The sequence below is a fragment of the Anabas testudineus genome, chromosome 6 (genome assembly GCF_900324465.2).
Source record: "Anabas testudineus chromosome 6, fAnaTes1.2, whole genome shotgun sequence".
Taxonomy (NCBI): Eukaryota; Metazoa; Chordata; class Actinopteri; order Anabantiformes; family Anabantidae; genus Anabas; species Anabas testudineus.
This window is the reverse complement of record NC_046615.1, coordinates 1,640,276-1,666,516: the sequence shown is the minus strand read 5'-3', so window position 1 is coordinate 1,666,516 and position 26,241 is coordinate 1,640,276. Positions and strand designations below refer to the sequence as shown.

At 41.0% G+C, this 26,241-nt stretch overlaps 1 protein-coding gene across 1 annotated transcript in view; it reads left to right on the top strand.

Annotated features, from left to right (window-relative positions):
• The window catches only part of zfpm1 (zinc finger protein, FOG family member 1), an 81,778-nt gene that overhangs the window by 18,366 nt on the left and 37,171 nt on the right, over positions 1-26,241 (top strand). The window contains exons 2-3 of the mRNA XM_026365177.1: positions 17,013-17,159; positions 22,802-22,942. Of these exons, the coding sequence (XP_026220962.1) occupies positions 17,013-17,159; positions 22,802-22,942 (288 nt within the window). The remainder of the gene's footprint in view (positions 1-17,012; positions 17,160-22,801; positions 22,943-26,241) is intronic.

Sequence of the window (26,241 nt, the reverse complement as noted above, 5' to 3'; positions counted from 1 at the left end):
GTTGTTTTTCTACATTCTTGAAATGAGTTTCAAGGACACAACAAAACTGATCTTACAGGTTAAAGTTCTCCTACCTACCATAGTCATATCTTTTCTTTTAGTGTTGCTAAATATTCTTTAAAATTCCTTTTTATCTTTTAAAACAGTTTCCTCTTAAAATAGTATTTTACTCACAGCTGTCTTTTTTTGTATGTATATCATCTACATCCAATCTGATTCACACACACATCCATGCAGACCTACAAAGGCATGTGGTTCTCAGTTCTTAGGCGCACAAAAGGAGACTAAAAATGTGCAAACGAGAGAATGGGGCGAACCATTGTGATTGTGACAAAGTTCATGAGCGTATAATAACAGTTAATGCGTGGCGGGGCGCGGGCAGCTTTGTTCGCCAAAGTGCCGAGCTCTTAATAGAATCTGATAGATAGACGCCTGTCTCCTCAGGCCTGTTAGGGGGGCGTCGGGGCGGGTTTCACTCAACAAGCCAGTAATCTCTCTCCCCCTCCCTCTCTCTCCTCTCCTTGTCTTACTGTCATTCTATGAAGGAATAATTTGTCAATAATTGGCCGTGTCATTCTCGTCAAGACGCTTTGATAAAGCAGGCGGCACTTCGGGGGCCGGACTGGAGAATATCTTAAAAAAAATGGCGGAAGCGGGGAAAAGGCAGCATGTGGCAGCAGATCTGAGGCAGCGATAGGGCCATTAAGCGCTTTAGAAGTATTTTAGCTGAATTCACACAAAGCAAAAATAGATAAATAAATAATGAAAGAGGAAAAAGTGGAACATCAACTGTCAGGGAAGTGATACAGACTTTAAGAAATCATTTGGGAGGGTGAAAGATAAAAGATTATCCCTCTTTTCTGCCAACTTATTGCCTCCTCAGCCATTGCTGAGGCTAATTTGCTTACTCAAGCAATCATGTGGACACACTGTGTGTGTGTGCGTGTGTGTGTGTGCGTGTGTGTGCGTGTGTGCGCGTGTGTGCGCGTGTGTGCGCGTGTGTGCGTGCGTGTGTGTGTGTGTGTGTGCGTGTGTGTACCACAGCCACATTGCCTTCAAAGTGCTGCTTGGAAGTGCTTATACCAGCAGTAGCAGTATGTATCAACTTGTGTGTGTGTGTGTGTGTGTGTGTGTGTGTGTGGTATATGTTGCTTGTGTGAATCTGATCTTGCCTCCGTCCACATCACTCAGCAGTGTATGGCATCCATTATCTACTCCTCTGTAAGGGGCAGGAATTTTCCAGAGATATCCCAGAATGCTTACTATCTCTAAAATATCTCTGGACGTCTGACACTCATCTGATTGGCTAAATCCGCCACGGCGGGCACATTCCTTTGAACCACCCCCCAAACTCCAATGACTGCCATGTCAGGAGACCAGGCCCTATTCTGGAGCTAAAGCCCATGTAAGAAATAATATAAATAATAATCACTTAACAAAGAACTTTATACAACTCTACTGTACAGTATATATAAGCTCCAAAAATACTGCATCCTACGTTCCCCATAATGCAACACACCAAACCATCCATTTAACCATATTTTTCTGGTGAACTCCAGCATGTTTCAAAGCCCTCGTGTCAAGCCGACATTTGGATGTAAATGTATATTCTTTAGGCCCATGCTAGGATAACCCAGATGATATCATCGGGGTTAGTTTCTCAAAAGACATTATGCAACTGTTTTAAATAGCTGAGTAGTACTAACCACAGTGATGAGCTGTTATTTTCTGTGTAAAATGAATAGTATGTGTCTCGATTTTCTTTGACTAACAGTGTTGTACCCCCAATAATATGTTGAAAATAAAATGGAATTGATAAAATTGATGTTTTTTATTACTAACTTTGAATTTGTTCTCAGATCACATAGGGTTATTAAAACACAATGTAGCCATGTTGTGTTGTATTGTGTATGCATGGAATAATGCTGGCAATGTTTATTATTAGTGTAGTGTGGACCAATATAAGAACATCCTGTAGCCTTGAGCTAAAAGGGAGATTTCCCTTTTCTGGGCTAGGGAAAAGGTGTTCCCCACCCACCTCCAGCTATCAGTTGAGAGATCTCAGCAATAACAGGTCCTGTGTTTAGCTTTTTTGGCCGTCCTGCCTCAGCAAAGCCACACTGACCTTTTCGTTAACCGGTCACGCTTTGCATACCTACTCTCCATTTCCCTGGCATACAAATGAAGGGTGATGCAGAGCAGACTTCCTAGGAGTTGGGAAGGCCTTGCTCTGAACACTGTGGACAGTGGAGAAGAGGAAAATACTGAGGGTTCCGCTGGAAATCTCGCATGAGGAGATTATAAACATGAGACTTTAGTCTAAGAGATATAGTGTTTATTATTGCTGTTCTCCTGGCTACACGTCAAAGTGTTCCTGAACAAGACAATGAACCTTAACCGACCGAGGCAGATGGCTGCCCACCCCTTGCAATGGGGCAAAAAAAGAATGATTTCATTTTTTTTTATTCCAGCATTTTTATCGGAACTACAGAAAAACTCAGTCCACCTGGATTGTTCCGAAGAGTGGTTAGCAGTTCAACTTTGTACTGCCGTCGATTTAAGTCTAGGAATGTGTGTTAGCTGGAATCAGCTAACCAGCATGCACTGCACATGCATGCACTTTACCCAGTGATGACAACAGTTAGTGCCACTGAAATGGGAAGCTGCCAACATTACCTGGATCACTGTCGGAAGAAGAAATGGACCTGTCCCCATGATTTCAGGCATCTTTCCTCCATGTAGTCCTTTCTGTCAGTTCATTTTCATGCAGAATTTCATCATGGTTGTACTACTGTCTGCCCAGACATTAATCGAGAACTACACTCGGGTTCTCATTTCAGGTTTCACTGACAGAGAGGTTAGTCCTCCTGCCCGCCACTCTAAAACCACAGCGCTACGTTTTAAAGTGAGGAGGTGGTAACCCTGGAATCCAGCATTTATTATTCATCAACAGATAGCACTTCCACAACATGGCCCCTCAGAATGTAATGTAATGAATGTAAGGGCCACAGTGGGCCAACGCTGAGTGTGGAAGAGGGTAATGTTAATATTCCCTATCCTCTGAGAGTGGCTCTCGGAAAAGGGAGACATCTATCGCTGTCATCCCGATCCTTTTATTTCACTTTCAGCTCATCTTAAATTTCCATTATTCACCACAAAAAGCCAAGCCAAGCCTTTTCACAATGACTGTTTGACACTGATGGGCCCCTCCTCCTCACACACACACACACACACACACACACACACACACCTCAGAGGACCATGTGGAGGACTATTATTAATCATGCTCCTATCAGCTTCTCACATCTTCAGCACTGTTTGCTGTTTAATCACTAAAATAATAAGAATGGGATGGCGGTGGTGCCGGGGTGGGGGTGTTGGGTTGCTATGGTGACCAAATGGAAAAGGTCAGGTGTAGTTTATCTTATCAGTGATAGGGAATGGTTACTAATTACAGATAGGTACTACCAGTGCTCGGTCCATCGGGCCCTGCCTTAAAACGCTATCAGCAATCCACACCGGCCTGATATTAAAATTATCTTTTAAGTCATCCACAGACACACACACCACACACACCTTTGTTAGGCCAGACTGCATGACTCTAAAGCCATAGATGACACCAGAGCAGAAAGGGCAAGGCCAGGCCAGGCTAAGAACGACATGATGCTATCTTGGGTGTCACCTAATGACCAGATACTGTGTCCACCATGAGTTAATCTGGTAAACCCATCCTTCTACTGGAAGATGTAGGTTCAGTCTCTTTAGCTGGCACAAGTGCCTTTTGAACAAGGTACCTGAACCAGATCTAGAATAACTGCTTTGTACAGTACTGTACTCAGTCATGGCTTTTGAGCCCAGTCAGCCACGAGAAGAAAAGTAAATGTTCATTTTTTTTTGTTTTCTTTGTAACCAGTAATTACAATTGTAGCAAATGAATGTCTCCTGTGAATAATTGTCCAGGGTTCAAAGATTGTTTGCATGGCAGGTGGTAAGGTTACACACACAAGCACCGAAGCATGCAACAGTCATTTAGAATATCACTCCAGCTGGAAATGGAAAATGGACCACATACATTTGTGTTTTCAGCATATTGAAATGTGCAGCTTCAATCTTTGTGAGTTGCTGACGTATGGTGTGCCGCAGGCAAAGCCTCTTGCAACGCCTGACTGTGATGTTTGTCTTGAGCATCAGATGTGAGTTTTGTGCCTCTCATCATCTCATTGCATGCTCTGTAGAAGTGGATCGTTGTGTTTTCAGGGAGTTGTGCAGATCAGCCTGTGGTATAATTAGCAAAGCACAGTTTTCTGATCCTTGTCAGCTAGTGTGTATAGTAATGCTGGATTCATTCATACCTGCTCACTGTTTATTGAAATCCTCTCTGTGGGAAGGAATGTAGTGTTCTTGCTGTGCTGTGCTGGATGGGGTGAAATGAATGATCATACCTTTTGTTTAATTCAAAATTCATTAACTTGTGGAGCCAGAGAGGGTTTTAGCCACCTATTTTACATCACACACCATGATAACGGATCAGTCGGGCTTTATAAAAGTTGTAAATTGTAATTTGTCACTAAAAGCTGTCCTGTTTACAAATGCTGTGAATACTGGATGTCAGCTTTGATAGATTCTTCTAACCTGGAAGTGACAGTTGCAGTTGTGTGGCACACATTTACATGAGTACAAGTGAGGAAGAGAGTGTTTCTCTCTGTGTGCCTGCCCGCTGATGTGTGTGTGTGTGCCCGTGTGCGCGCCTGCGCTTGCATGTGTGTGTGTGATCTTGTCTCTGCACCCTTCCATTTATCATATTTGACATTTGGCTGTACTCCCCCTCTATCTGACCATCATCTGAGGAAAGCACATTTTTCCCATCAGAAATCCCGTTGTGACTTTTTGCGTTGGAGGGTGGGCGCGAGTGGGGAGGTGGGGTGGCTGATACTTCCTTTGGCGAGGCAGAGATACATAGATGTGAGTGAGCGCATCTTTTCTTGACTCTGCTCGTGCTGTGTGTGTGTGTTTTCTCCTCCATCAGTGTGTAAAAGTAACTTGCATAGTTGTGTGTTCGATCAGAAGAGTAATTATGGATATGACTTTTGTGCACACACACACACACACACACACACACACACACTCTCTCTCTCTCTTAACATGGATGTTATCTGGGCAGTGAGGGCTCCACTGATGCCCTGCCTCTTGAAAATACCCCCTTTCTTTGCTGCTGCCAGCCATGCAGCGGGTTATATTTAACCAGTTATCTCCTTTACATCCCCTCTCCATGCTCCACAGGGCTATCACACCAACACTGCTGCCACCATCTCACTTTATTTTTATTTTTATTTTAAGCCTTGTGACAGGAGGCGGAGATAACAGATTCAAAGCCAAGTTGTGAGTGGCGTACCCCCCTCTTCTCCATTTCTGCGCTCTCCAACAAAAAGACTGCCCTACCCACCCTACCACCCCCTGATCTTTCCGTCTCTCTCTTCCTTGTTTCATTCTGTTTCTTTGCTTGTCTTTCGCTTCATCTTTTATCACTTCTCTGCCCTTTCATCCCTCCAACTGTGCCCCCCTCCTCCCTTGTGGTACAGTATTTGTCTTTACTTCTCAGAGGAGGTTTCCTGGTTGGCAGTGGAAGATGCAGGTCTAACACAGGTGCGATACATACATACATGCAACTCAGATCATTCTTCTCATCTTGCATCACAGATTCAGTGGCAAGAAAAAGTATGTGAATGGAATTTATTGGTTCACTGCATTAATTTGTTATGACATGTATCTGATCTTTGTCTAAGTCAAGATGAACAAATGTAATGTCTATTCTATCTACCTTTAAAAACCTCATAGTGATAGTGGAAAAAGTATGTGAACTTGGATTAATGGAATTAATTATTTTATTGATCCCCCTGCCGCTGTAGATGAATGAACCCATTAATGCAACCCCAGAACAGTTTCCTGTCGTATTCTCAGTTGCATTTTTGTTTGCTGAAAGTGTTTTTCCTCCCTCGCTCAGTGTGTTTAGTCTCCAGGACAAGCAGAAACATTAGCATGTGCGTGTGTGTGTGCGTGTGTTAGTTCATCCCGTCTAGGTATACAGTTAACACAAGGCCTCAGTGCTGGACTGGGTGCTGGAAGAGGGGGATCAATTATCTAAACAAAGAATAAGGAAGATGACTAAATGAAACTAGACAGAGGAAGAGAAAAAAAGAGTGAAAGTGAAGAGGTGATTGATAGAAAATAATTTCTTTAAACAATGGATTTTGAAGATTTATTTTAAGAACGCAATAAAGACATCAGAAAGATCACCCAAGATCTTTCTCTTCTCTAGTGTTAACGTTTTTCACTACAGTGTCCGCAGCATTGCAGTGACATGAACACAGAGCAGGTTCCTGTCAGAGATAGAGTGTTGGAGGATGAGCGAGGGAGAACCACAGTGTAGGGAGTCTCTCTCACTTTCTTCCTGCATACCATTACAATCTCTCATTTGCCTCCCCTCTTTGTTCAGGGTTGAGATCAAGGAGTAGGGATTGCAATCAGGCTTATTATATCATTCAAACATGCACACACACAATCACACACGCTGTACATTACAGTCTACCTGTATCAGCTCTTCTTTCTTATGTTCCTGTTTTGTGTGAATATGATGCATTATATCAGCAGTGACACACAGTGTAGTCATTAACCAACTCTAGATGCAGTTCCAGAGAGTGTGTGGTAATGTTTTGAAAATTTACTTTGAAAGAGATGCAAAGAGCGCATGAATTTAACTGGGAAACCTATTGTTGAGCAACAGTGTCAATATAAGGCATTGCACTTTGTCTTTCCGTCCATTTGTGTAGTTTGTTACACATTAAATTAAGCTGAATCTGTATTTTTTTTAACCCAAGTTGTTTTTGCATCAATAATAAACTGGTCACAGCATTTAAAACAATTTTATGGCAAATTGATTGCAATATTTGCATTATAAAAAGAAACCAAGACTGAAGCTTAAAGAGCTACAGAAATCTTACTGATTTACACAGAGTTTTTTTTTCCAGCCCATTTAATTAGTCCCGAACATATGCAGAGTTATAGTGACTCTGTTTGTCATCACTGATATGTTTTTGGATACAGTTATCCCTGTACTGTTGGGGAGGAATCTGTTAATGAGAGTCACACTAGTGCCAAAGAGCATCTGCAGGATAGACCTTGTGAATGAATCCTATCAATAAATTTCACAGTCAAAACCATGTCGGATAAAGGAATGACCTTATTTTACCAAACATTGTATGTGTTTGTGTGTGTGCGTGTATGTGTGGGTGTGTTTAAAAGTGAGTAAAAATTCTCACCATTTTACTCAAGGCTCTTATATCAAGGGAGAGGAGCAGAGATATGGAAAGAAACAGTGTCTTTGATATGATTTGTGGATGGAGCGTTGATTGGTAGACTTCACATATTCACATTGCTTATGACCTTGTGCGTGTTTGTGTCTTTAGAAACCAGCTAGCTCATTGTGACCCCCCCATTACCTTTCCTGCATGTTCTGTTCGTTATTGTTCTGTTTTTTGTTCTTACTAGCCGTCGTAGCACAAGTTCACTGCAGTTTTTCAAATAGTCTTGGAATTATTTAGTAGTGGGAACCCTGCTGTGTGAGTGTGTATTTGTGTGTCAACCTTGTAACCCCATTCCACTCGTGGCCTTGCCTGGCTGTTGGGTTTTGGGAGGAGTGGGGAGGGGGGAGGTTGGTTGTAGATAGGAAGGGATTCAATAAGTAGTTGAATCAACTCCTCCTCCCCCGTGGATCTTAGGACGGTGGGAAAGTTCAAATCTGCTGCTATTTTCTATCTTTTATCAGCTGGGCTTATCGGCTGGCTTTCTCGTCTGCATGCCTGGCTTCAATAGTCCAGGGTCTCAGCTCGGGCTGCGTGGTAACCACTCTATCTCCCTCCCTCCAAACTCCTCCCCTCTTTCTTTCTTTCCTTTTTTCACCTGTTCTTACCTCTTCTTCTCCTCCACGTTGTCCTTGCCAAGTCCACTAAGAGTATGATATTATGTATGAGGGAACCATAGTGTTTCTTAACAAAGGGGTGACCTGGAAGGGTCTTATTTCTTTTTGCCATACGGATGACTCTACGTCAGCTAACATTACCAGTATTGCACATTAGAGATATTAAGTAGCTGTTGTGCCCCACTGAGGGTCAACAGGTAAACACAAAGAAGGAATTCTGATTGACTAGAATGATTTACTTTGGAAGATATCCACTTGATTTAATTAAGTCTGTTGGACCTCATCATTTCCATTGAAAAAGAGCTTTAGGAAAGGACCTTTCAGTGGCTAGTTTGACCAGGAGGAAAAGGTTACAGCAACAGAAATGTAAGCACCTGACTGTTGTTTTAAGACAGACATGAGAAATTATGAACCTGTCCTTTAATGTGAAACATGAGGAGCTGGTGTCTTAGTGGCAATAACGTAACACAGCAAACAAGCGACCAGTTTGATAGGATTGAATTTACATCCGTCATATGAAAGGTGCTGGGTTCTCAATTGAGAAATACGTGTCTGGCACATTCCCTTATTTAATTTAAACTCTGTACTGCTTTTCCCTCTGTGATGTGGGAGTGAGGCATCCTTGAGAAAAGTGAAACATGCTCTCAGGATGAGTGCGTCTGAAGTGCTGCCAGAGAAGAAACAGTCGGAAAGAGAATACCAGAGGAAGGACTAGATCCAACACATCACAAGTAATGTAGGAGATGTGAGGGACGCTTCAGTGAGGCAGTGGTAAATAAAAAGGGGGGTTAGTACACAGATCCCTACATGCAGTCGTCATATCTCAGCGAGCCGCACAGAAACAAAGATGAGAGAGAGAACAGATGTGCTGTTCAGACATGGAGAGAGGTGACTGTATTAGTCAGACTAGCCTGATAACATCTCTGTCAAAGGTGATGAAATCTGCTGAAATGCAGCATCTCCAAAAATGTTATCACACTATCTCAGTCATGTGGTTCAGTTTTGACACACTGCTGATGAAACATTGTGCGCTGTTCCGTTCTTCGATGATAATGTGATTATTTTCTATTAATTGATGCTGTTTCTTTTGTGTGTGTGTGTGTGTGTGCTTAAACGCAGTTCCTTGAAGCAATCTAAGAAAGATTTCAAGTCTTTCGACTTGCACGAAACCCTTCAACAGTTTTCCTTTGGATTTTCTACAAAGTGTCTCACCTTCTGAAACGGCTGAAATGGCAGTGATGATACAGGATGTACTCTGATACTGATATTGACGTTTGAGTGATTGCGCCACATGATCTGATAGCCTTTTCTTTCCTTTTTTTAACGTAAAAACTGAACAAGCATTTCTATTCTACTTTTAATTGGAAATTCTACTACACAGATGTCAGATCTGTCCAAGATTTGGTTCTTGCTCTGCATTGACACATCTCCAGGGGCTGTGTTTTTACTGTTACCTTTGTCGATGAGCCAGTATACGGTATCTGCACATATTTAGGAATGCACTGATGAATTGGTATCAGCGTTACCACATTCAGTGTTTTTATATGAAGAAAAATACCAGCTTTTTCTTATTTTAAAAACTCAGAGATATCAATATTAGCTTCATAAACGCTGCAATGAGCTATTCTACTGATTTATTATTATTAATTTCTGTTTTATACAGTTGAATTCTTTGAATGCTAGTGCTCAGGATCCGCTATTGAAAGCAGTTCCATTGGAGGGAGGAATGTGTCATTTGAGGAACACTTGCTGCTGTTCCCAGCCTCGTGTGTAGGTAGTCCACTGTATGTGTGAGTAAGTACAGTATTTGTCGGGCTGCAGCTGTAACACAGCAGTGCTGCTATCAGGTCTGAAGCAACACGTTGTTCCAACATGGAAAACAGCAGCAGGGAGATTTATTTCAGTGGGCTTGGGCCGGTGAATAGTCCTCCTGAGAGGCGCCGGACTATCAGATAGGCGCGCTGTGAAGGAGCTGCTGATCCGTTCCTCCAGGGCTAGTTTTTCTTTCTGGGGGGTATGAAGGATACTTTGCTACTGGACCGTGCATCATGGCCAGCTCGTATGCGGGGCACTGTGGGGATCCACTGTGGGTGCTGTTGGGGTGGTTCTTCTGCTATCTCTCTACCTGTCCTGCTCATGCTTAAAAAGTAAATATCTCCTCCCCAAACCAGGAGGGATACTAATTGGTACCCGAGCATGGTTTCAAGTCTCTCATTCTGTTTCGATCCCACTCCATGCCTCTATCCGCTGGCTGCCTCTGTCTCTCTCCCAGTGTCAGCCAGTGTCCCACCCTGCAGTCTCCCCAGGACCTTTATCAGGGAGACGGCTGTGCTCATTAAGGAGTTAATTTTCTCAGTCCTATCTCTGATTAGTATAGTCAACCTAAAGCACTGTGAATTCTTTAAATTTTCTTCCTTGTTATCAAAAAGGGAGAGGGAGAAAAAAGATGGAATGGGGGGATATTTAATCGTTTAAGCAGTCTTCCTGGGGAGCTAGATTTCTTTCTCTCTTTTTTTTCCTCTTCCAAGCAATGTAAAGAAATCTGGCTGAAAGCCTGCCCAGCTCAGTAATTCAGTTTTTAAAGCATGAGGAAGGAGGGAGGTGGTGGTGGAAGAAGGGTTGGGGGCGGAGGGGCAGCAGTGGTGGTGGTGGTGGCGGGATAGGGAGGGAAGAGAAAAAAAACGACTTGATGAAATTCCGCTATCAGCTCCGAACCAATATGCAAAATATCTCGCTGGAAATCAAATAGCTATTATGTTTTCATTTCCACGTCGGCGTATTTGCTTAATGAAGAGGAGACAGATCAGACCGGCAGAGAGAGTCTGCAGGAGCCGATAACCGCCAACGGCTCCCAGCTATCCGCACAGAGTGACGCTCCCAGTCACTACGCTTTTTTCACCAGGAAAAAAAAAAGGAAAAAAGAAAAGAAAGAAAAAGGGATGGAGGGGAGGGAGAGAAAGAGGAAGAGGAAGGGAAGGTGATGGAGTATAAGGGATGGAGAAAGAGCTTGAGTGATATTAAAAGGGGACAGAGAAGAAGAAAGGAGAGGTGGTGGTGGGGGGGATAAGAGGGGGTGAGGAACGAAGAGATAATGACAGAAAGAGAGGAGGAAGCCAGAATATAAAGGAGAGACTGCAGGTTGGAGCAGAGAGAGATGAGGGACGAGAGGAGAGATGGAGACTGAGAGAATGTTGTTATTTCGTTTAATTTCATTTTATTGAGAGGATCAAAACTCGAAAAATGCCTTGAATTCTTTTACACTCAAGGCCTTGAATAGAATAGATTTAGGAATTTTGTGTTAGAAAGGTTTTTTTTTTTTAAAGATGTGTGTGTGTGTGTGTGTGTGTGTATAATGATTTATTTTGCTGATGGCTGTAATGGACATTCTCTACCAGTGTGTACAGTGTAACTCATTTATTTTTTATAATTCTTAAAAATTTCTATTTCTCACTCTTTTATCAGTGTGTTTTTTATTTTATGGGGACATGGTGTCAAACCTGCTGTAGCACAGATTTAAAATACAATTATTAATACTTAATATACTTTATATGAGTTAGGGCTACAATGAAAGATGATGATTTTAATGTGCCTATTGTTCTGTTAATTAGTTAATCTTGTGGTTAACATGACAAAAATAAGAAAAAGAAATGATCACATATGAGAATCTGTAATATTCGATATTTTACTTGTTACAACAAACTGTTAATTTCAATTTCAAAAGATCATTTCCAAGAAATGTTAACATTCTGGTAAGAATGTTCTTCACAGAAGTAGGTTAGGGACAGTTCTGACTTTTTCTTTAGTATTCTGACTTTAATTACAAAATTCAAGACTCTTCCTCTCAAAATTATGACTTATTTGTTTTAGTTTAGAGTCAGAACCCAGATGAAATGTACTATCCATAATCCTCTTCTGTCCTCTTCTGTACTCAAGTAATATAAATAGTTGCTTTATTGTAGTTTTCTGCAGATCCAGTTATCAACTGTTCTCCAATAGCGTTGATGTACTGTACGGTTTTCTAAAATGTATGCTCTCTTTCCGTCTAATACCTGCGTAGCAACCTCTTTATTTGGCAACTGATATAATCGAAAACTGTGTGAAGTTTTCAGAAGATATTGATCATATGAATTAGTAGCACCATCGCTATGATTGAATCTCTGTGGAAACCACCGTACTGCTCATCAGCATCATGATGACAGCAGCATTAGTGACAGTGACGTTAATATAGCTCCTGTTTGTAGGTGTAGTTGCTAAAGGAGTAACCCATTTCTTGCTTATGAAAGTGAAAAACTAATTGACAACAGTTTAAAGTCTGTTTTTGAATCAAGGTAGTGTAGTGAACTTTTATAAAATTTCCACTTATTACTTATTACTCACAGCTATACGGCTGCAGTAGTAATAAAAACAGTAACCATAATGTTCTCTGACACAGTCCAGCTGCTCTGGGAGATTAGTCATCACGTTACTTGTCATGTTTTATTTCAGAATCAACATGAAATTTGGCACTCTTGTAATACACTGCTTAAACGGTTAGTTTTTAGGAATCAGCAAAAATACTGATTCATGAACAATCAATAAAATCACTTATATTAGCTGCTGCTTTTCTCACAAACATCACCTGTTGCCCATTTTGTGCATTTTACACTAGTTGCAGCCTCTGCTTCAGTGATATTTAGAAATAATATGATGAATAGATGACAGTTACAGTTTATCCTCACTATGGTTCATATAGTTTGTTCTTTAGATGGACAGGATTCTGTTCCATTTCACATTTGATTTGGTGAGAAAATACAGTTACATACTGTATTTTATATACCTGGAGCCACATTTGGAAACACTTTTGATTTAACATTTGCGAGGTTGTTAAAGGTTGATCAGCATACAGGCCCACCCTGACCATTAACCATTACAGAATGTGTGAACTCGTGCAGCCCCCACTGCACTGAAGCAAAAAACAAGACTTCGAAGTCTTTTAAATGTCTTGTTCTTAAATCTGTGCTGTGCTACTGCTGTTTTATAAAGTTACAATCTATGAGGTCATGATACATTTCTGATCTCCTTTAAGAATAAAAACCCAGTCTGACTTTACGCTTCTTTAGGACTGCTGTGTTTTTATTTTAGTGATTCATTGATTTCTCTAAAATTGTCTCTTTTCTTTGGAGAATCGTTTAGCATTTTATTTTCATTATATGTTTTTATATGTTTAAAATTGTTTACATATGCGTATTTTCCATATTGTTCTAATGTACATGTACTATGTAAAGCACGTTGAATTTCTTATAATGTTGTTTTGTCTTTATCATTATCACTTCGATGTGAAGATTTGGCGGTGGTCAGTACGTGTCTAGAATTTTAGATGTTAAAAAATTAAAATAATAAATAATAAAAAAAAAAAATCAGTAGGTTAGCTTTAGCTTGTTCTGCTCTGAGTTATCAATGACATCCTAAAGGCTGAGAAGAAAAAGGTGATTGTTATTGAAGCTGAATATAATGGATCGATTCCATGGGCTAGGCGGATGGCTCCCTTTGCGTGAGGGCTGTTGGTAGGGAACAGTGGCCTTGGAGCTGTGATAAGAGCACATGCAGCAATGAAAGAAATGTTGTTTAAAGTGCAAAGTTGATTAAAAGTATTTCCTCTGTGGTGGGTAATTCTCTTCACTCTGATCAATAAGTGGCTCCTCTCCACTGCCTGACTCCATGTCAGGTACCTGACTTTCTCTCTCTCTCACACACACATTCTCCTCCCCGTTCTCTCCTCTTTTCTCTCTCTAAATATCTTCTTTTAATGTTTCTCTTCACAAGTCTGTGATTTTTTTTTTTGATACTAGTATGCCTCTCCACTTTTCTCTCTCCCTCTTCTTCTCGTGCTTTCAGGTCTAATGTATTTTCTTTTTTAGCAAGGCGGGTTATTAGCGTAAGAGCAGGGAGACTTGCGTCTGTTTAATCAGGCTTGTTGAGCATGCAGGTTTGATGTGTGTTGTCTCAGTGTTTAATCAGCGAGCTGCTCGCTGCAGGTTTGATGTGGACGGAGAGTTAATAAAGCAGTATCTTTGGTGCCTTCATCAGCTGCAGCACTTTGTTCTGCCTCTCCTCGCACCTCCGAGACAGACAGCTGCAGTCTCTAAGCTGGAGCTCCACTGCTGCTCTAATGCTGCGCTTGTCTTGTCCTCATTAGGGTGGTGGACTGGATTTTCTTTCAGTCAATGTTGTCTACTGTAGACCAGACTGCCATTTTTACCCTAATTTTAAAAGCATAGATGCCTTAAAGTCCTTAAATTGGACACGTCACTTTTATTTTGTTCAGACACAGAAAAAGAGCAAATCCTGAAATTATTATTACAACTGATTGGTGTAATGTTCAGTGCAAATCTGTTCAAAACCACCAGGCATTGCTGGTTTGTGTGATCACATTTATCAGTGTAGTTAAAAAAGTAGTTTTTGCCTAATTCTATACAGTAAATAACAAAAAACAACAACAACTTTTTAGCACAAACCTGACTTATATCCTACTACTAGTCTTGATTTTGTGCAGCACATGTTGATCACCTGTACTCATGTCAGATCTCAGTTTAACATTACAGAATAATTAATGTTGATACATCGTGACAGAGCTCTCTCGGAATTTCCTCAAACAATTTGTATGTCCAGGAACTGGTGTGAAGTACTGAATTTCATCTTTCATTTTGCTAAAACTTTTTATTTGCCTGAGAACCACTTAGGAAAAATGAATAAATGTAAGCTTGAGGCTTTTTTCATCAACAGTTTAGATCCTGCTTCTGTAGTTCACAACCTAGAAAGTACAGTTGTGCTGTTGGATAAGTCTCAACTTAATTGATGTCCCTCCTACAGAGATACACATGTGCCTTTTTTAAAATATTATTTCTCCATCTTTTGAACGAGTTCAGTCCAATTTTCCCGTGGATATCACAGTATAACAATTTAACTTTTAAACTGGCAAATGAAGTAGAATGTAGTGCACTTATCGCACAGGCCCGGCTATCCTTTCTGCCAACTATCCGAGACAGGACGAGAAGGGGAAATAAAGAATATTTCTCCTTGGATAAAAGAGGGGAGAAAATGGAGCTGAAACTTTTCCGCTCCATTTGATGTCTGAAAGCAGTGATGCAGCGATTGATTCATTAAACCAGAAGCATAATGAGGAAAGAAATCATAATTCAAACTTACATTTTAAACAGGAAATATAATTGGAATTTTACACAGAGAAGTTCCTTTGTACAATTATGATTAAAGGAAAATTAATTGTATGAAAATGTCCTTATAGATACTGAAAATTAGATCTAGCATGGCTCAGGCAACATTCTAAAAATATTGTGTACAGGATCGATCTCTCTCTTTTTTTTTTTTTTTTTTTTTTTTAAATGAAGGTCCAAATCTAGCTGTGTTAATTTTATCTGAAATTAGAGTGAACCATGCAGGCGTGGAAGTTGAAATTAGCCTAAAGATGTTTCATTTACAAAGACAGAAACACTTTGTCAGCCAGCGATTGTTTCCCAGCATTATCTCTGCCTGCTTTTAATTGCTTTGGAAGTGAAATTAACAGAATTAGAAAAATTGCCTCTCTCTTTTTCTACAAGCTTCTTTATTCACGGGTATTGTTGTGTGCTTTGTATAGATTATAGACTCCTTTTGTTCCAGTATTGTAAATATATACGCCCCCAGTCACGGCTTTAGCTCTGAAACAATCGCCCCCCCTTTTGCCTTGTGTTCGTTCGAAACAACCTAATGGAAATTAATTTACAACCTGTCTGGAATGAGAGAGAAAGGCGGGAAAAAAATCGCTGGGTATTAATTTCACTCAGATTTCCTTATTCAGAAACATGTCCACCCTGCTTGACTTTTCAGCGTCATCATTATATACGCTGGTTGTTTTCTCCCTCAGTGCTCTGTAGCACATTCACAAGTTAACATAACAGTTTGTGTTTCACTCTAGCACCCTCTAATCCTCTTAAAAGAAACCACTACCCTGAATGAATAATTCTATCGTGGTATTCTCTAGGGAACTGAGAATTAAGCATGTCATCCGATGCAGTCGAACAAACCGCCTTTTCTAATCAGCGGGCGTTGGAACCACTAATGACTAGAAGTACAGTTATTAGATACAGAAAAACAGCCAGTAAATATAACACTGTAATTAGGTTCAGACCTTTTAATGCACCATTAAAGCATTCGTCTTATAGAAAGAGTATTATTAATGAAGCCATTTTTTTAAAAGTCACATTAAATCTATATCAACTGACTTCATTTTTTTTTTGGATGTAATCTTCAAACAGGCTAAAATAGATTAAAAGTATGTATAATTACTATGGTCAGCAGGGATTATGAAACTGTAATTGATACAGATCAGCCCTGCACTAATCACTCTTTTAGCTACAATTTTAGGTATACTGTAATTTGGCTCGAAGGTCCCCCTTGGCTCCTTGCTATTAATCTTCTGGATTAGATCGTTCACCATGTCCAATTCTTGAAACCATTTTTTGAATGAGTTTAGTTTAAAAAAAAGTCAGATCAGTGTATTTAGGGTATTTTTTTTCTCCTTTACATTACATACGGCAGATATGTCATCATAAGAGAGAGACTTGTTAAACAGTGTAACATTTATTTTTCACCTCTCCTGCACCAAGATGTTTAGACTTGAAGCCCATGGGAACAAAATAAAACTGAAATCCTTCTCTTTGTGTTTCTGGAATGAAATGTACACACACAGATCTCTAGAGTTCTGTACCTTGTCTAGCTTTTTATGAGATTATTGATGTGCACTGGTAGTCTAATTAGTATATTTAAAATCAAAAGCCCACATTGACCTGCTATTCTTTAGATAAATCCTATTTCTGATATAACTACTTGGAAGGTCTCTTTATCCAACCAGATAATTACTTTCTTATAGGGAAATTCCATTCGAATCAGGTGCCATTCACATGTTATTCTGTATGGATCATGTACAGCAGGGAGCAGAATACAGTGGATCAGGCTGGTATCATACAGATCCAGGTGATCAGTTCCCCTCTTCTTTTTGCAGGTTCCCTTGGTGATCTCGATGGTGTCGAGGAAAACACACCTGACAGCCTCAGCCTCTCAGGAGAGGAGGGCGGCATCTCGGACCCAGAGGATTCAGCAGAGGGTGACAGCAGCAGCCCCCAGCAATACACGCAAATTTACAACGAAGGTGAGAGGAGAAAAACCACAACATAGGCACCAGTAAACTAGATATATAGTGAAAACTGTGTACAGTGTTTGTAAAAGTATTTTTATAAGCAGAAGTAGACACTGGAGACTGGAGCTCTGTGTTACTGACAGATAAGCAAAAATTCAGGTTCAAATTTTACACTGAATAAAGATAATTCATTATTTTCAACAGTGTAACTACATTTTTGAGAACGTGTTGCTCATACACTTAGTTTTTGTTTTGTTTTGTTTTTAAAGCACCAACAATGGAACGCTGGTACATTTCTTCTGGAATCCTGGTTCTGGGAAACAAATGACCTATGTTCTGTGTCTGAGTGTTTCTGTAACACATGGCCAACAAAAGGCTATACGTTAGGCGTTAGGTCGTCTTCGGGCCTCGTCCACATTGTTTTCACCAGAACTACTACAGTCTCTGTGAAAACTGTTGCATGTGGTGGACCGAGGGTTTGACCACATAATTTGCTGAATTGATGCTCACTCTCAGTCTTTTTTAACACAATCATCAGGAAAATATCTAAATGTCTTACATGCTTTTTAGTGAATTTCTCTCTTATTGTACTGCATCACGCTGACTCTAGTGACAGCCATGAACTGACAATATGCATCAACTCGCTAGTTGCACAACTTTGAGTAAAATAATCCAGATGTCGGGTTTACTGGAAGATATTAGTAGTTAACTCTTTCTTTCAATAACTGAAATCTACCTGTTATCTGTCAGTAGAGACAGGAAAAAAAACTGAACGGTAGTACCATTTTGAGGTTGCAACCTTCCACATGCATCTCTATTGTGTCTAAATGAATAAAAAAGAGAATGCACCACGTTCATCTTGGCTCTGGCGAATCTGCCCCTTTATGCACCTCTTATCCCGAGCCTCCCCCCTCGTAGCTTGTGATAGCAGAGTTTTCAGTCATATTTCTTTTGACGCATTCAAGATTTCTCTAGCTGTGTTTTTCTTAATCTCAAAAATTCCTGCTCTTGTGAAATTTTGGGGGCTGGAAGTGATAAGCGTCTGTTGGTTGGCTTGGTTTGATAAACCCATGGAAATTCTGTCAGGTGCTAATCGAGACAAGATTAGAGATTAGCTAGGTGTGTATGTGTGTGTGTTTGTGTGTGTGTTTGCCCAGCTATCATTGTGAGGACCAGTATGAATTTTTAACCTTTTGGAGTGAGGACATTTAACCTAGTCCTTACAATAAAAGGGGAGGTTTAAAGAGCAATTTTGGAGTTGAGACTAGGTTTGAATTAGTTAGAATTAGTTTTAGGTTGAGGCATTTAGCTGTGATGGTTATGGTTAGGGTAAGCCAGTACACATGATAAATGAAACATTGATAAAGAGTAAATTCACATGGCCTAAGCAACAGTGGGGAACTAGGGAATGCATTATGTCAATGAGTGTCCTCACACTGACTGCCATACAAATGTGTGTGTGTGTTTGTTTGTTTGTTTGTGTGTGGGTGTTCTTGAGTTGAGAGGTGGGATATGTTTTTGTGTTAGATTGTATAAGAAGAAGATGAGAGAGCTGTGCAGCCTGCACATGTGAACAAGTTTGTCTGTCGGTGGCAAACCGACTTGGCGTCTTTGTTCTTTTATTTGTTTGTGTTTGTGTGTGTGTGTGTGTGTGTGTGTGTGTGTGTGTGTGTGTGTGTGTGTGTGTGTTAACCCTTTGCCCCTACCTCCCTCCTCCATTACACTGTTGATTTACTTCTCTCTCTCTCTCTTGCTCTCTCTCTTGTGTGGGGTTCCTCGGTTGCCCAGCACTGCCATTATCAGTTCTCTGTAAATCAGCCATGTTTGACGAACCTGCTCTTTCAACCTGGGATCAATACCAGGTCTTTATCTGGCCAGTGCTGGCTAATAAAGGCAAGGCCTCTTATCCACCATCTGGAAGAGAAAGAGACACACACACATACACACACACACAGACACACACACACACACTGGTGATAACCGCCCTGATAACTTTAGCAAGAAAAACACATTCTACCAGTAACAGGACCAAGCACTCTGTTTTCTCCATAACACCCCCCCTCCTCAACCTGACACAGAGTCGCTGTATTAACGCTAATACAATCGTGCACATACAACTTTATTGAGGAAGACCTGAGCATCTGTTCAGTATGTCTCTCTCTCTCTCTCTCTCTGTTGTGGTGTTTTTTTTTTTTCCTCTTCTCAGAAGTGCTCTACAGTTTGCAGCAACGCGCCGAAACAACTGAAGTTCCCTTTTTCAAAACAAGGCAATCAAACTTATACATCACAGGAAGCCTGATAAAAATCCCACTTCTGGCCTGATTAGTCAGTATGTTACCTCCTTTTGACCTCTAATTGTCATGCCCTTCTTTGGGCCAATCAGAATGATTTTTGTAAACCACCATCATTTTTTTTTCTTTTTCATCAGAATATGATCAGTGATAGATAAAACGAGTGCTGCATAAACAAAATGTGACAGAGGTCGCAATCTCTACTGGCTTTATCATCACGAGCAGCTCTGGACACGTATGCTCATTTCAGCTCATTTACTGTACTGTATCTGCATGTCTACATTGATTGTAAAGTGGATTGTCAATTTGCAGCAACACCACATGGATCTAGTGCAGACAGGTTGTTTAGGTTCATGTGTGCAGCCAAATTGACCAACACGGACACTGTAAGAGCACATCCAGTGTGTTGAACATCAAAAGTGAGGGAACATAATATGTAAAGAAAAGATGCCAAAGACAAAAGGCAGGATTAATATCAGCCAGAAGACAGGCAGAAATGTTAGGAGGCGAGATTGTTGGGTGACTTTGCCCTGCAGGTGTGACAGGGGAAGTTCAGCTTATCAGATTGATGGAGACTGTCGCGCTATAAGGGGGAGGGGAGGGAACGTGGGGGAGAAAGAGAGAGAGAGAGAGGGGAGGGGGTTTGGCAGAAAAGTGTCTGTCGACTTCTCCTGATACCTGCCTCCCTGTCTGAGATGATATGGGAGATAATATTGATAATATTAAACGCAATAACTGTGTCTCCAGCTCCCCTCCCTCGCTTCAGCCCGTGCAGGATAAAATCAATGTGCCATTCAATGTGATTTATAGCTGAAAATAATGGCACTGTTTAGGAAGGGGGAGGTGTGTGTGCATGTGTGTGCGTGTGGGTGTTGGGGTGGGGGGTGTGGAGGAAGGTGGGCTTTAGAGTGTGTACAGTATGCTGCCATGAGTGTTTGCGTACGGATGAGGTTGAAAGGTGGACGTGACGTGAAGATGGATGGTGTGTGTGTGTGTGTGTTGATTTATTCGACAATGCAGATCCAATCTTCCAGCCGTTACATTAATAACAGCAGAGTGTGAGGGTGTCACGTGGTTGCCATGCGTTTATGGGAGTTTATCGATCGGGAGTTATCGCCGTTTATCGGTGCGGGAATGCAAGGGTAAACACACTCTTTGTGCAGACGGTCGAGGCCTTATCGGGGGGAGACGCTGAAGACGGGGTGGGATTTGAGAGAAGAAAACACAAACAGGGACAAAGAGGGGACAGTGAGGAAGGTGGAAGTAAAGAGAACTGTAAAAATGAGAAGCAGAAAGAAATGAGGAGAGTAGATGTGGATGAAATGCTACATTGATGTCTTTTTAAATGAAGCCTGGAATTCCCACAGCAGATGTTTACTGTTAACATTTGTGAGGTGTTTTCTTTGCAAACACTTTGAATAGTGCTTTAACTACACACATAGTTAAAGGCGTAGGAAACGGAGTGCTACACAGCTTCAACACATCAGTTTGTGACTGAAATGTACTTGAACTCATTTATATTTAATGTTCTAGTAAGTATCATCGAACTGTCCAGTGTGTCAAACCTCTGGTGTTATTTACAGAAAAATCTAACACATTTTATGTAATGTGTGCTTCATTATTGAGGGGAAATACTTTTTGATAGTGCTGCAGCGATACTCAGGGGAGCAGCAGCTGTGAAACAGACACCGAAACGGCAACACAGACTGTCTTGTGATGCAATTTTGCCTCCCTCTGCATTTGAGGCATTCAGGAGCACTACAAAGTGTAGGTCATCCATGGAGCTCAGAGCCCAGTGGCATTTATGCGTGTTACATATGATTGGTGATTTAAAAAGTAAAGCATATGAACTTGAACTTTGGATTGGGAGATTTGTTACAGCTCTAGCATTGCTGTATGTAAGAAAGCCCCTCCACTAACATATTACGTAATGAAAACACATTAATGAAACATAGACATACACCCTCTGAGAAGAAGATATGTTCTTTATAAGTTTACAAATGAAATACATTTGTTATTTGAAATACAAGTGTTTTTGTCACAGTCATCATAGTGTAAAAAAAACTTCCTCTTAGTATCTCTTCTTGTGTCTGGTCTTATCAGATCAAGTCTTATTTTTAACTTATTACCATGCATACTCTGATGTTAGCACTATAAATGGGCTGATGCTGCTCCAAAAAGTTTCATTAAAGGATACTGCCTGGTCTGTTCCAACCAGGAATTTCAAAAATGCCATGCAGTGACGACAGTGCTTCAACTCTCGGTTCCTGCTGGCCTGGTCTTTGGTGTCTTCCTAGTCCCAATGAAAATGTAACATTAAAATGACAACTTTATTAAAATAGGATTTATATATTTCACAGTTTTTAGATGCACACATGCTCTTTGGCATGGAAACTATCTAATGAAGAGTGATTCAGAGATGTATGTTATACTTTTCTACCTATCAGCCAACTTACTGTACATTAATCCCAGTAGTGACATACTATATCTGTGATGAGCTCTAATATCAGATATGCTCCAGTCCAAAAGAAATCTGGTTTACCTCCATGCAGTGAGCTTTTGAGTTGCCTCAAAATTGGCCTGGCGATAATGCAAGACCGGGGGGACAAGCAGAGAGATCTTGAGCTCAGATAGCAGGTGCTGTGATGTAACTATTAATCTAATCTAGCTAATCATGACGCCGTCTAATAGGGAGGGACAAGGCAGGGTGATGGACCGGCTGATAACATCTGCAAAGGCAAAGTTCAGGGTTCACATTGTCATATACATGCTGGATAAACAAACACTCAAACACATCCAGACATTCAGCTACACGCACACATGCTCACGCACACACACACACTTGGATCTCTTTGATCAGTGAGCAGGAGACTGTGTAATCAGCTTAATCAATGGCAGGGATATCAGTGCTGATTAGAGGAACAGAGGCAGCCTCAGTCTCTGCTGAAGGTGACAGCCTGAGAGGAGGAGGAGATGAGATAGAAAGAAGTGAGAAATATGGAGGAAAAGTGCACAGAGAGACCCGTCTACCTTCAGTAAAGAGACAGCGATGGATGGATGGTAGGTGTGGACGAAGAGGGTAAAAAAGGGGAAGAGTGGACATGTTGTTTCTGATGATTTAATGATTTAATTCTCCAGATTTGCACAGAGAATTATAGGGTCCACCTCATCATGCATGGTGAGTGGTGATGGGGAATAATACCACCACGCTGCAGCTGCCGCAGCGCGTTGTGTGCCCACACACACACACACACACACACACACACAGACGAGTTCTCCGTAGTTGTGGTTTGTGCGTTTTCTGGGCTGCTATTTGCTGTGTTTGAGTGTTTTTAAAAGAGATTGTATGTGTTGTGTGTCCAGAGCCTAGGACACAAGACTCTCGAGGAGGCCCTGATGACGAAGACAAGGATCCGGAGGAGCTGTGTCCGACGCACAGCGCTGGTGAGGAAGAGGAGGACGAAGGGGAGGAAGAAGAGGAGGCGTTACAGTGGAGGGGTCCAGGTCAGTACACTCAGAGACAGGTAGTTCCAGCTTAGTGGAACTGTAAGTTAAGGTCTGACAAGTTAAATTAAACTGAGAACATTACATTACTAAGTCTTTCTGCCCCCACAGTGAGCACTGATGATGAAATCATGCAAGAAAGTTTTACAATCAGTGCCAAGTACTGTAAATGAAAACAGAAGTTTCACAACACTTAAAGGCTGAAAGGTGAAAGTAAAACGAGTTTTGCTTCAAAGTTTTGCAAATTGCATATGTTGAACTTTCAGGATAACAGGACTTTTTTTCATAGGCAGGATTAATATATGGACACTGTTTTTTGCCACTTCAATACTGCTGCGGCTACTGTATTGGAATCACAAGTGCCCAAAACTTGCAGTGTGGTCTCGTCTGTTCTTTTTCTTGTCATCTGACCTTACTACCAGCAACCACAGTCGCACGTAGGAAGGTCAGCTCTTTGTCAATAGATGTAAAGCTTTTCGGTTGTTTATTTTTATCAGTAATACCTGAAATAAAATAACTACCAAATTTCAGTGTAGGGGGAAATGTGCCAGTGCTATTAGAAACAGCTAGCTGTGTGCTTCTCTTGCAATTGTGAGTGATAGAAAAGATGCAAATAGTTGTTGCTGCAGTGTTGTTAGCGGTTGAGATGCGACTTGCAGGGTTTCTATTTTTCAGTCAGCACTTTCACCCAAGTATTCAGGTCCATTTTTTATTTAGAAAAAAATAGTTACCATTTATTCACTTTACTTTTTTAGTGGGATTGGGTGATACAGTTTTTATATTATATTGTGGCATTGTGCAATATTAAGTGACAATATGACCGCAAAGTACAATTCAGCAGTACCTTTTTGGTGACAAGTCACATCAGCATGCTGTCTTCAGAGACAAGCCAACACACTCACTGTTGCCTTATGCTTGCTCAAATGGGATTCTGGGTTTTCTATGTAATTCTTTATACAATTATACTTTGTAAGGTTTTAAACCTATACAAACAAAATTGAGATGAATTGAATTGAATCGGTGGTAAAAAATAATGAAGCTGGACATGATCAAATTCCAATCACAAAATTCTTAGAATTATCATAGTATATCTTATGTGACACTATTTGACACAGCCCTACTTGGAGGTGCTCAAAATTATTGTTAACATGCTGCATTTTGTTTGAGACCTTTTTGTGAGCCTGCCATACCTTCAATATCCCATACGCTGCCTGTCCAAAAAAAAAAGTCACACACTGTCTTAAGCTTTGATTACAACACGCATTCATCGTTTCAATAAACTTCTGCAATGTCTCAACATTTATTCCCTTTCACAGTTGCATTAATTTTTTGCCAAGATCTTGTATTGGTGATGGGAGAGTCTGACCCCCACGCAAAGTCTTCTCCAGCACATCCCAAAGCTTCTCAGTAGGGTTAAGGTTTGTACTCTGTGGTGGCCAATCCATAGATTTGCCAATCCGTGCAAAATGAAAATCTTTAACAATTTGAGTCTGATGAATTCTGGCATTGTCATGAATATTGAATCTAGATCTGACCAACTGCAGCAGCCCTAGATCATAGCACTGCCCCCACAGGCTTGTACAGTACGCACTAGGCATGATGGGTGTATCACCTCACCCCCCTCTCTTCTTACACTGATGCTCCCATCACTCTGGAACAGGGGAAATCTGGACTCATCAGACCACATGACCTTTTTCCATTGTACAGTTCTTAACATAATTTTAGTAGTTTCATCAGTTTTCTTAGATGTTTTCTTTGCTTGATTCATACCAAGAATTTGACCCTTCAGAGACAGATTAGAATCTTTTCCACAACCACAGGATGTGACATGGTTGTTTAAGAAATGCTACTCACTGCATCAGTTAGAGTTAAATAACTCGTGGCCAGGTAAAATATAATCATCCATGCAGTAATTATCCAACAGGAGGCTCTTACTTATTTGCTTAGTTAAATCCAGGTGGTGACTTTTTTATTTTGGATGGGGAGTGTACATATGACATTAAATGGCTACATATTTTATCTATAGATTTGCAAAGCATTTGTTTCAAGGAGACATGGTTATGATAGTGATTAAGAACAACCAACTAATACTCTCGACTCAGCATTAGATTATGGTTCAACAAAACCAGAAGTTACATTTGGAGTGTGCCGTTCAGGATGGTTCAGCAACTAAAGCACATATCATGAAGCACAAAATCTTCTCTGGACTATAAAACCACACATTGTTAAAATGTGACAGGATGCAAACTCCAGCCTTGCATGAAAATTGGACCTGCTGTGGCCTGATACATCTTCCAGCCTACACATTCCTACTCTCTACATAGCTAATCAAAAAGCACCACACAGCTAGTGGGCCTTACATGCACTATATGTGATGTGCTGCAGAACAATATTATTCATGTGGAATAATGGGATACTTCATCTTACTATGCACTCACGTGGATCTAAGCAGCTCCAAAAAGCTGTCGGTTTGTCCTGGACATGGCCTTGCGTGTCTCGTGTCGCCTCTTGCCGAGCGTCATTCAGGGTCCGTTGTGTTGTTCTACTGTTCCCCCTGTAGGAGATGTGAATGTGACAGGCCGAGTGAAAAATTTATTCAAGTTGTATCAAACGCACACAGCTAAGAGGAGATAACAAGTAAATCGCCATAATTTTATTATTTATTTCCTCTCTTATCGAGGTTTGTTTGGTTATTTATTTTTCTCTGCCTGTTGTCTTCAATGAGTTAAACAATGCAAGAAGATTACCACACTATCTCACATTATTTCCTTTTCAAGCTGTGCACGTTTCATGTACGTCTGTGTATGTGTCTACATAGTGTCGAGTGTGTGTGTGTGTTTACGAGTGTGCACGTGTATTTTAATTCCTCTGGTGGGGAAGAGAGGATGTGTTCATTATCGTCCTGTCCCAGCCTTGTCCCTTTAACAGTAATTGGAGCGATATTAATTGCTGCGCGGTGGCTGGTTGATGGTAGCACCGTGATGCTGCACTGATAGGGCCCTTCATTTTTTTTCCTTCTTTCCTCCTTTCCTCTTCTCACAAACTAACTGCCGGGTGAGCGAGGCAGAGGGATGGAGGAAAGGGGGGAGGATGGAGGAGTGTGGAAGGGGGGCGTAAGGGAGAGAGATAGCCCCTCTATCAGCTCCGGAGCAGGCGCTGTCTTTATCAGGAGCACGATTGGCAAAAAGGAAACTTTGACCGGTCTGAATTTTTCTCTTATCGTCAAGCCTCCCCTCCCTCCATCCATCCACCTTCTCCTCCTCTGGTCTCTCCATCACCATCACCACTAACAACCCCAC